The following is a 10,697-nucleotide window of genomic DNA, read 5'->3' as shown; positions in this document are numbered from 1 at the left end:
ACTGAGGGAAGTAACGCTGGAATTTTCCCAAGGCCTTGAGCTCACATAACAAGCACTGAAGATTGATTTACTTTACAGAAAATCTATAGTTCCGTCCCTGTCCCTGCTACTTCTATCCCTGTTGATAATGTCCTCACATGCGAAACATTCACCCATGCAAGGAGACTAATTATAACCATATGTTGAGTGCAATAAATGACCGAGCAGCTCTATGATCGCTGATAAATTATCCGTGATGGCAAGATCAGCTCTTCCTGTCTGTTGTCTTCATTTCCTGTTTGATCAGGAGTCTCTGGGAGGCAAATCCTTCTGCATATTGTATTCCCATGTAATAATATTCCTCTCATAAACACACACAAACATAGGCAGAGACTCTTTTTTGGGGGGTTTATACAGAAATATATGGACAACGTTTCAGCCTCAGATTGAAACATATTAGGTTGTAAATGAAAAATAAATATAAAATTAAAAAATATATATATTAATAGGGCAAGATTTACATCGTTAGATAAAAACCACACTGTGAGAAAGTTGGCTAAAGTTACCTAGTTAATGTTTACATTTAAAGTACAGTATTTACATTTTTATACAAATACTGTTTATTGTTAGCTCATGGTCATTGAATAATGTGGTAACACTATGCAATAAAGTGCCATAGGTTAAGTAAGCCACTAAAGATAATTAAATGTCATTTCATGTTTACTACTGTGGTTAACTAATGTTAACAATTGGAACCAATCATAGAGTGTTACCAATGATATTATTTGGACATAACTTTTGGTTTAAATAATGTTTTAGTCAATATTGAAAATAACATTAAGATTTATGAATGCTTTATTTTCAGTGTTTATATTAACTAATACAGCTAATTAATGTTAACAAATGGGAGATTTTTTGTAAAAAAAAAAAAATATATATATATATATATATATATATATATATATATATATATATATATAAATTCATTGTGAGATATACAGTCACAAATTTATAGTCATAAAGTCACATTGCATTGTCCCCGTTTGTTTATTTACTTATTTATTTATTTATTCGTTTGCAGAAATAGGCTTCCCCAGACCAGTAGTTCAGACTTGAATGAATTTCTTAGGCTGCTTTTTTGCTCATCTTGCTGGCTGTATAACTGTTAAAAACATATTTAAGAAGCTTACTGAATAAAAAGAAGACCAGAACCCAAAACACAACATGCTGGTGATCAGCTGTAAATATATCTCACATATAAATCAAAGGTTAGGCTTCAGATCAACACCTTCATAAGAACACCGTATGATGAGAACTTAGCTTTTCCTTGTAAAATTCATATTTCAGTAATGCCACCACAGCTGCGATGAAGTCAAATGTTCCCTCATAGTGTTGCCAGAATCTTGAATAGCGTCCATCATCGGACCCTGCGTAGGAAGCTGTATGGAACTCCAGAGGAAACTATTTAAACTATCAGTACAGTCTGTCATGTTTGATTCATTCTGGCCCAAATGTTAAAAGTTATTTGTAGCATGAGATCTTTCGGTTGAAGGGGCTGCAAATTGACGTTTTTCTTTGTTCCTCTGCCGTACAGAAACACGCAATATGAAGCAACTGGATAAAAGTGTCCCAAATATGTCATTGTTAGCAGTTAAGGCGTCTAGAGCTCAGAGAGAGCATGTCATCTGTTTAAAAAGCAGCTCAATGGAGCTAATGAACCCAGACGCCACTTTAATTTTTTCGTGTGCTTGTTGAAATGTTATTAAAAGCCAGATAAAACAACCCCTTGGCAATAATGCAACTAAACTAACAAAGACATCACAGAGCAGCCATAGCTTTTCGGCCTACATTAGTCATTTCAACACCTGCAGCTACAGTCTCGTCTATTTACATAAAGCCTTTAATATACAGTAGGATCTCCATGATTTCCCGATTAACTAATGACTGTTTAATAATTTATAGAAAGTCATTTTTGAAGATAAATGTCACATCCCCCCAAAAAACTAAAACATTTTGAGATATAAAGTCACATTCTGAAGTATAAAACCACATTGTGATATATAATGTCACAGTTACGAGAAATCAAAATCACATAATCACATTTTATGACATAAAATCACATTTTAAGATATAAAATGTCATTTTCAGAAATAAAGTAGCATTATGAGATGTAAAGTAATTTTGAGATATAAAGTTAGATTATGAGATAGAAAGTCATTTTGAGATATAAAGTCAATTTTTTTTTTAATATAGTCACCTAGTTACATATAAGTCAGTTAACAGAAACAAAATTGCAATTGCAATGTATAAAAGTCATATTGTAATGTATTGAGTCACATTATGTGATATAGCCATATTGAAATTGTGAGATATAGTCACATTATGAGATGCAAAAGCATTTTGAGATATAAAGTCACATTATGAAATATGAAGTCATTTTGAGATATAAAGTCCCATTTCTCAGGTATAGTCACATAGTTAGATATAAAGTCAGTTAACAGAAACAAATTGCAGTTGTAATATATAAATGCTGCATTGTGATGTCATAAGTTACATTATGAGATGTAGTCATATTAAAATTGTGAGCTATTGTCACATTATGAGTTAGAAAGTCATTTTAAGGTATAAAGTCAGATTTTTTAACCACACGGTTAGATATAAAGTCAGTTTCCAGAAACAAAATTGCAATTGCAGTATATAAAAGTAACATTGTGATGTATTGTCACATTATGAGATATATTGAAATATAGTCACATAGTTAGAAGAAACAAAATTTCCATTGCAATGTATAAAGTTGCATTGCAAAATATAGTCATACTGTGAGATATAAAGTAATATTTTGAGGAAAGTTGCAATTGTGAGATATAAATTCACAGTTTCAAGAAACAAAGTTACTATTGCAATGTATGGAATCACATTGAGATGCGTAGTCATATTTTAAATATATAAAGTCACATTACAAGATGTTAAGTCACATTTTCAGATATGATATTGCTATTGTGAGATACAAATCATGACGTCATCATTTTAGATATAAAGTCACATTACGAAATATAATTTAAGCATTTATTAAAACAAAAAATATTCGACAATTGCTGAATTTTCTCAACTGCAGTGATAAGACAACATCAAACCCCAGACGGTGAACTGTATATAACCTGCTATGAACAGACAGCCTCATTATTCCTGCAGGTAAGACAGTGTTTACCAAGTATTAACTATAAACGGGGTTATGAGATAATGAAATTATCCCCTTCACTAATGGCTTTTCATAACATATCCCAAGAAAATGAACAAAACAGTGTAAGAAGATACACGCAGACAATAAGTAGACAAAAAGTATATTTATTCTGAGAAAGATTACAATCTACAGGGAGGTCTCTGTTATTGCATGTCAGCTTTGTCTGAACGAGCACCAGATCCTGAACAGTTCCGTCTGGTGGGACGCGGCAGCAGTGAGCTCACTCACAGAAAATATACAACACTGCAATGCAACTCACGTGCAAATCAAAGCATCAAAGCAGGGAATAAACACACTGCGTGTTTGAAGTGATAGTTTGGAGACTTGTCAAAAACCTCTCAGTAACTGATCCTGCCCTGGGAAAGCACACAGCACTCTAGCGCTCAAATGCTTTGGTCAGTCTGAACTTAAGGCCTGTTTTTGCAACATATGCATTTCTGAGATCACAAAAATACTTCTTGATAAAATATGAAATACAATGTACTGTTACAATATGCCCCTTTTAAAAAAATGTCTTGAGTGTGCGTCACCAAAAAAAGGCAAAAATTCACTCCTTGATATCTTTCCATATGTGTGTGACTTCCTTTTATCTGTGGAACACAAAAGAAGACATTTCGAAGAATGTTTCAACCACTTTTCTTCATAGACCAAAACAATGGAGACATTCTTCAAAATATCTTCTTTTGTGCTCCACAAAATGTTTGAAAAAACATGAAGTTGAGTAAATCATTACAGAATTTTGAATTCCTTCTTTAAAATCAATATAATTGTTTGGTCTGGGTTTCATCTCTCACTATGCCACCTTCAACACTTGCGGTTTACAGCCCTGTAATCACTTTCTCAGAGCCACCTACTTCTTTCTCAATGCCTCGCCACATTCTGACAGTCTAACATTACAAGTGGCAAACATAAAACTCATCTTGATTTCATTCTTGATTCATTCTGTGCTCATGAAAGAAAAATGTTTGCCACTAGTGACGTTAGTGATACTTGCACACCAACCCCAACTTATGCAGTGAAACATTAACTTTTCCTTACCGTGTCATTAAGCTTATGCTCTTTTCACATTTTGCATAGCAGCAGGTGACTTTTCCAGTTCATCTGATGTGGAAGCCTGATAAAATCTGCAGTTTGCTCTGGAGAAACACTCCATGTATTTTATATAGGATTCATTTAACCATAGGACTGCAATGCTTATCAAAGCATGACGTCCTTTAGGGGAGACAAATGTAGAATAGTAGTTTAAACAGTAGAGCAGTGACCAGCAACGTCAAGGTCATGGGTTTCATTCCCATGGAATGCATGACTTAAATGCAATGCAAGTTGCTTTGGATAAAACTGTCTGCCTAATGCATTCAGGCAAATATGGAAAAAAAATGGTTTGTTTAATATTCATGTTTAATGTGTCTTGTCTGCACCACTAACATCCCCAGTTTTTGACATAACTGAATTAACTGAATTGAATCAATAAGTAAATAATCTGAAATAACACAATTGGGAAAAAAATCTCTCCCCATTTGCAATTAGTTGAGCATACAGATAGACCCCCCACCCAGCACCCAGCACCCCGCACCAAACTCACAGCCCTGATTGATATCATGTCCATCTCATTACAAACAGATTGGAATTTCATTTGATGCCAGGAATGTACAAATTCCACCTATAAATAGTGCCATAATTGCAAAGGCATAAAGAATCTAAAATTTAATATTGAAGTTTCATGCAAACAAAAAAAAAACAAAAAAAAGAAGAAAGAAAAAAAGTATTGTCTTGTTCTAACAGAAATTGACAAGCAATGTCAACCATTATAATTTCTGGTTGAATACTGTAGACTAAAAAAGTTTTTCCTTCTTTGAAAATGTGCAACACATTCTAATGTTCACATGTTTGGGGTTAGAAAGATTTTTTAAAGCAATTAATACATTTTATCGCAAGTTAAAAAACTTCTAATTCAAAGGGTGCTCTTTTCACATTTTCTACAGATATATTAAGCAGCACAACTGTTTTCAACATTAATAATAATAGGAAATATTTATTGAGCACTAAATCAGCATAACAGAATTATTTCTGAAGGATGATGTGACAATGAAGACTGGAGTAATGGCTGCTGAAAATTCAGCTTTGTCATCACAGGAATAAATAATATTTGAAAATATATTAAATTAGAAAACAGATATTTTAAAAGTGTAATAATATTTTACAAATATTACTGTATTTAATGTTTTATTGTGTTTATGAAATGCAATGTTGGTGAGCAAAAGAGATTTTATAACAAACAACAACAAAAAAAATCTTACCAACCCCAAACTTATGAACATTAGTGTATATTCCTATAAATACCCAATAACGTCTGACTCAGTCAGATTCCTCCTGACAGCACTGAAATGCTTCACTTAAAACACTGTTTTTGATGAAGCTCAAGGTTCAATGACCAGATACACAATCCAACTGGCCTACTAAGTGTACGTACTTACTCTCAAAAGACCCTGACCTCACAGCATGTTTGGATCTGAACTTAACTCCAAATGTAAACAAGACAGCCTGGAGAGATGTGCCAGCGTCCTGCTGTCTCTAAAATGGACAATCATTCACCCTCAGAGGACAACAAGGTAAATGTCAGTGATGTCAAGTTGATAGTGTGTCCAAACATCTGCTTGTACTCAACATCACACTTAATGCTTTGACAGATACATGAAGGAGCACTTAAGTATATCAGACTGAACCCACTCTGGATCAATAATCCTCCAAGACGAGGGAATAACAAAGGCGAGTAATTCCATTCTGTAAGCAAAAGAAGTGTTAAAACACTAACAACATGCTGAGACCGACCAGGTTGCTTTTCACAGTGTCTAAATGAAGAAGGAAAGTTCTGGCAGTCTAAACTAGATCTTGAAACTAGATCTCAAGTCCACTTGAAACCCTCTTCAACAAGAGATAAGGTAAAGAAAGACAGATGACTCTCGCCCTGAATTGTTCACATGAGTATCTGAGGTTAACTTGGGACTTTCCAAATGAAGAGCAGATCCTAAAATACAGCGGACAACTTTGGGTCTCTATGAATCTTTCCATTTCATCACAAAAGCTGGCCGATCTTTTCTAAAATGTCCGATTAATTTCACGGCCCGGTGTGCGCATGTTAATCCACTAACACAGTCTCATAAAGCAGATGGATCTTGTGTCCATTTCTATCCAAAAAAGCTGGTTCCAGTCTAACCGCATTCATATCAACAGTATGCAATCATATTCTCACGTCTATGCCAAACAGCAGTATTTCTTCCACCAGGACTCAGAGAGCTTCCTCATTTTATCGGGCGTCCGCTTCTTCAGTCTTTTCTGCTGCTGGCTGTCCGAGTACTGGATGCTGGCCATTATAGCCGTGTCAAACACCTCCTTCAGGTTCTTCTGAGTGAGCGCTGAGCACTCCATGTACGAGACGGCCTGTACTTCCTCAGCACACATGCAGGCCTCCTGGGGGTCCACCGGCCGCTCCTTGTACTGGGCCAGTTGGATGAGCACTTTGACATCTTGCCGCAGGTCAGCCTGAGTGCCCACCAACAGTATCGGTGCCCTCGGGCAGTGCCGGCAGATCTCAGGAACCCACTTCTCCCTCACGTTCTGGAAAGAGGAGGGACTTACCACACTGAAGCAGAGCAAGAAGACATCAGCATTGGTGTAGCACAGCGGCCGGAGCTTGTCAAACTCATCCTGCACAGAGTTAAAAAATATTCAGTAGAGGTAAGCTTCTTGAAGAACCTACCACTTGTTGTTTTGAAATATTCAAAGTAGTTTATAAAAGGGCATTTATTTATACTGTTAATTTGTTAGATTCCTTAATAGTTATGATACAGACTTACTATGCATGTCAGAATGACTGTTTGTAATTTTGTGACGTTATGCAGTATGTGTATTTACATATTTATTTTAATCCCTTTTTTTTTTTATTGTAAACACTTCTGTAAAATCATGCAATTACCATTAAAACGTTTGGGGTTGGTAAGATTTTTGTTTTCTTACGCTCACCAAGGATGCCTTCATGACCAAAAATATATGATCTATCTATTTTATTATATTTTAAAATGTAATTTATTCCTGTGATGCAAAGCTGAATATTCAGCAGTCATTACTCCAGTGTCACATGATCTTTTAGAAATCAATCTAATATGCTGATTTGGTGCTCAAGAAATATTTCAGCAACAGTTGTGCTGCTTTTGGTGGAAACCCTGATAGAGTTATTTTCAGGCTTTTTGATGAATAGAAAGTTCAAGGAACAGCACTCATTTGATCAGTTTAATTGGTCTTACTGAATAAAAGTACTAATACTAATAAAATTAGTATATAAAAAGTATACTTATAAAAAGTGGAATAAAAAATCTTACTGACCCAAACTTTCTCATATTAGTCAACTGGACACATTCTAAACCATCAAACAAACAATCCCATTTCATAATTTATATGCAAGTGTGTTGTTACAAATGAATTTAGGCATCACAACATCATAATATACAAAAACAGATATTCAATTTGAATTGCATTTAGTAGTCGTGATATTAAATTACTATTATTTTTAAAGATTAACTTTAAGTCAGTGCTACATGTTGACAAATAAATGTAAAAATAAGGGAATTGTGCATGCACAAATTTATATATAAACTAAAACATTTCTTTAACTCTCCAATCAATTTACTCTCTTACTCTTTATCTGTTTCTCTCTCTTCTCCCTTCCTCCATTTCCACTGGCATAAACAGAACTGATCCAAATCTCTCTTGGCTTTCCTCCCTTCACTGTCTCCTCTTAGCTTGCTAAACTCATCGAAAACAGAGTGATCTCACATTTCCAGTGACTAACCCCAGCTGTATCCCGACTGAAAGTAGGCCTCCCTTTCCCTCGGATCAAGCCCAATTCATCACAATTAGACTGCTTCCCATCTGTGTTCCCCTAGAGCTGGTTTCCCCCCTCCCACAAAGGAAAAAACACTGACTGACCTATAATAGCATGTTCCCATAGGTTGAAGCATATACTTCCTTATGATGACTGGGCTGCAATCTTCAGCTGAACTTTACCAGAAGCCATTATCATGAGTAAGCAAAACAACACTAAATCACTTTCTCTTATCCTACGGACAGGCAACCGTATGACTAATTAGGAAATGACTCGTGGGTCTGTCTGTTTACAGTTAAGAGACGACTCTTCGACCAGCGTGTGTTTGTGCAAACAATATGTCATCCTTATACAGTGACATGATGAACTTGCACTGTCTTGAATGTGTTTGTTTTGTTTGGGTCTGGTGGTACTGAGTGGGTTTACTGGACTGACCTGACCGGCTGTGTCACAAAGCTGAAGTTTCACAGGCTTGCCATCAACAGCTACAACCGCTGCAGAGGAGAAGAGAATCAATTTGACATTTTATCCCTTTTCATTGGACATTATTAAGACACATGGACTTTGACAAATGAGACTGAAATGGGCTGGTGAACTTGCTGGCCTGACAAAAACTCACCACAAAAACAGACAGAAAACAATCATGTGGTCATGTGATGAAATAAATTAAGTCAATGGCAAACTGCAATGACTGCATCATTCTTTGTCATGAAATAATAATAATAAATAAATAAATAAATAAATAAACACACACGTATGCATGTATATATTAAAATATGTTACGTTTATTTATTAAATATATTTACATATGATATAATTTCTATGAATATAAATATATACATGAAAATATTTTCAAATATATGCTGTATGAGCGTGTCTTTATATATACCTAATAAATATACACAGTACACATACAATATGTAAACAAAAACTTTTATTTTGGATGCGATTAATCGCATATATATATATATATATATATATATATATATATATATATATATATATATATATATATATATATATATATATATATATAAATCCTACTGAACTCATATCTGTTTTGGAGTGGTTTTTGGTTCGAGCTTGTCATTAGCTGGTGCAAGCTGGTTATTAATTCCTAATCAGTATTAAAACTAATCAGTATAGCAGTACTGGTATGATCAGCTGGTAGCTGGTTTATGTGGTCAAAAGATGGTCTACCAGCGGTTTGGACCAGCTAATCACTAGATTTATGGTTTAATTACAAAAGTATTTACATTTTTAAAATATATGTTATTTATGCATTTATATATATTTAGTTGAATTAAACTGGGAAGATTTTTACCTGCAAAGTTGTCAAACGCTGTAGGAACATACTCGGTGGGATATCCATTTGTGGTATAGCTCACAATGAGACTAGTTTTACCCACTGCACCATCACCAACCAGCACGCACTTCACCCTGCGCTCCGCTGCCGCCCCGAAGCGGCTCTTCACCGCGGATGATAAATCTCTGCCCCGGAGTCTCCGCGGGGGAACCGGCGGCACTGCTGTACCCGGAGCCGGCTTGTATTCTCCACCTCCCTGCGGAGGCATCGCCGAAGACACGGACCGTCCAGCGGTTTCAGAGAGTCAGCTCACTCGTGAATGAGAAAGCGGAGCACCAGTCTCCGATTTCACCGCGGCGTCCATTTAACCTACTTTACGAAGAATAAAAAAGTCCGCTAAAAGCTATATTTCAAATCAAGAAGTGTTTGCTTTATCTGGTTATAAAACAAAACAACTCTGAAGCAAAAATAAATACAAAGCCCCCACGTACACTGCCGTTATACCCTCATGAGGCGAGCCCTCCTCCGCCCCTCTCTAAAACTGGTCTGAGTGAGCACTTTAGCTACTCTCAAACACCGCGGCTGTGTCTCAATGTCTAATGGCTGTGTCAAAGTCTAGCAGCTTTTTTGGCCGTACACAAGGTTGCTGACTGGGATTTGAGACAGAGATCATGACATCATCCACTCTGAACTGCATTCATCCGTGAACTGAAGTTCAGCAGACCTGTTGTCATTACTGATAAACTCAACTGAACTGGCGCGAATACACGCGTCAGCATTTTTATTTGTGATCAGTGATGATGTCCTTGAAATTGGTTAAAGTGCATATATACACTTCTGTCCTTTGAACAATATTTAGTGTTTATTAGGCATATATATATATATATATATATATATATATATATATATATATATATATATATATATATATATATATATCAGAACTGCAAAATGTGAATATTGGCAGCATCATAAATCTCTTTAAATTCTTCAAGTAGTTAAGTTACGTATTTGCAACTTTCTGTCAATATGAAATATCGACCTCGTTCTCTATGTACACACACACACACACACACTGCATATAAACACTCTTATGCTATATGTTACCCTGGACCACAAAACCCGTCTTAAGTGTCAATTTTTCGACATTGAGATTTATGCATTATAAGCTTTCCATTGATGTATGGGTTATTAGGATCGGACAATATTTGGCCCAGATACAACTATTTGAAAATCTGGAATCTGAGGGTGCAAAAAATCTAAATACTGAGAAATTGCATTTGAAATTGTCC

At 35.5% G+C, this 10,697-nt stretch overlaps 1 protein-coding gene across 2 annotated transcripts; it reads right to left on the bottom strand.

The window, feature by feature from the left end:
- Positions 1-3,308: 3,308 nt before the first annotated feature.
- On the bottom strand, positions 3,309-10,007 carry rhoua (ras homolog family member Ua). 2 transcript variants are annotated; one of them, XM_052572970.1, is made up of 4 exons: positions 9,897-10,007; positions 9,424-9,777; positions 8,535-8,593; positions 3,309-6,925 (listed from the first exon to the last, which is right to left on the bottom strand). In XM_052572970.1, exons 2-4 carry the CDS (start codon positions 9,671-9,673, stop codon positions 6,473-6,475), a joined length of 762 nt encoding a protein of 253 aa, XP_052428930.1. In that variant the 5' UTR covers positions 9,674-9,777; positions 9,897-10,007; the 3' UTR covers positions 3,309-6,472. The 2 variants fall into 2 exon arrangements, with proteins under 2 accessions (XP_052428930.1, XP_052428929.1); XM_052572969.1 differs by having other exon boundaries at positions 9,424-9,967.
- Positions 10,008-10,697: the final 690 nt, after the last annotated feature.

This window comes from Carassius gibelio, chromosome B13 (genome assembly GCF_023724105.1).
Source record: "Carassius gibelio isolate Cgi1373 ecotype wild population from Czech Republic chromosome B13, carGib1.2-hapl.c, whole genome shotgun sequence".
In the NCBI taxonomy this organism is placed as follows: domain Eukaryota; kingdom Metazoa; phylum Chordata; class Actinopteri; order Cypriniformes; family Cyprinidae; genus Carassius; species Carassius gibelio.
The sequence above is the reverse complement of the archived record's forward strand: the minus strand, read 5'-3'. Positions and strand labels throughout refer to the sequence as shown.

Excerpts from the sequence above, each read along its gene's own strand:
- rhoua (XM_052572970.1), bottom strand. The coding sequence starts at position 9,673 with ATGCCTCCGCAGGGAGGTGGAGAATACAAGCCGGCTCCGGGTACAGCA. Across the intron at positions 8,594-9,423 it reads AGCGTTTGACAACTTTGCAG|CGGTTGTAGCTGTTGATGGC; the intron begins GTAAAAATCTTC and ends TCTCCTCTGCAG. Across the intron at positions 6,926-8,534 it reads TTTGTGACACAGCCGGTCAG|GATGAGTTTGACAAGCTCCG; the intron begins GTCAGTCCAGTA and ends AACTCTGTGCAG.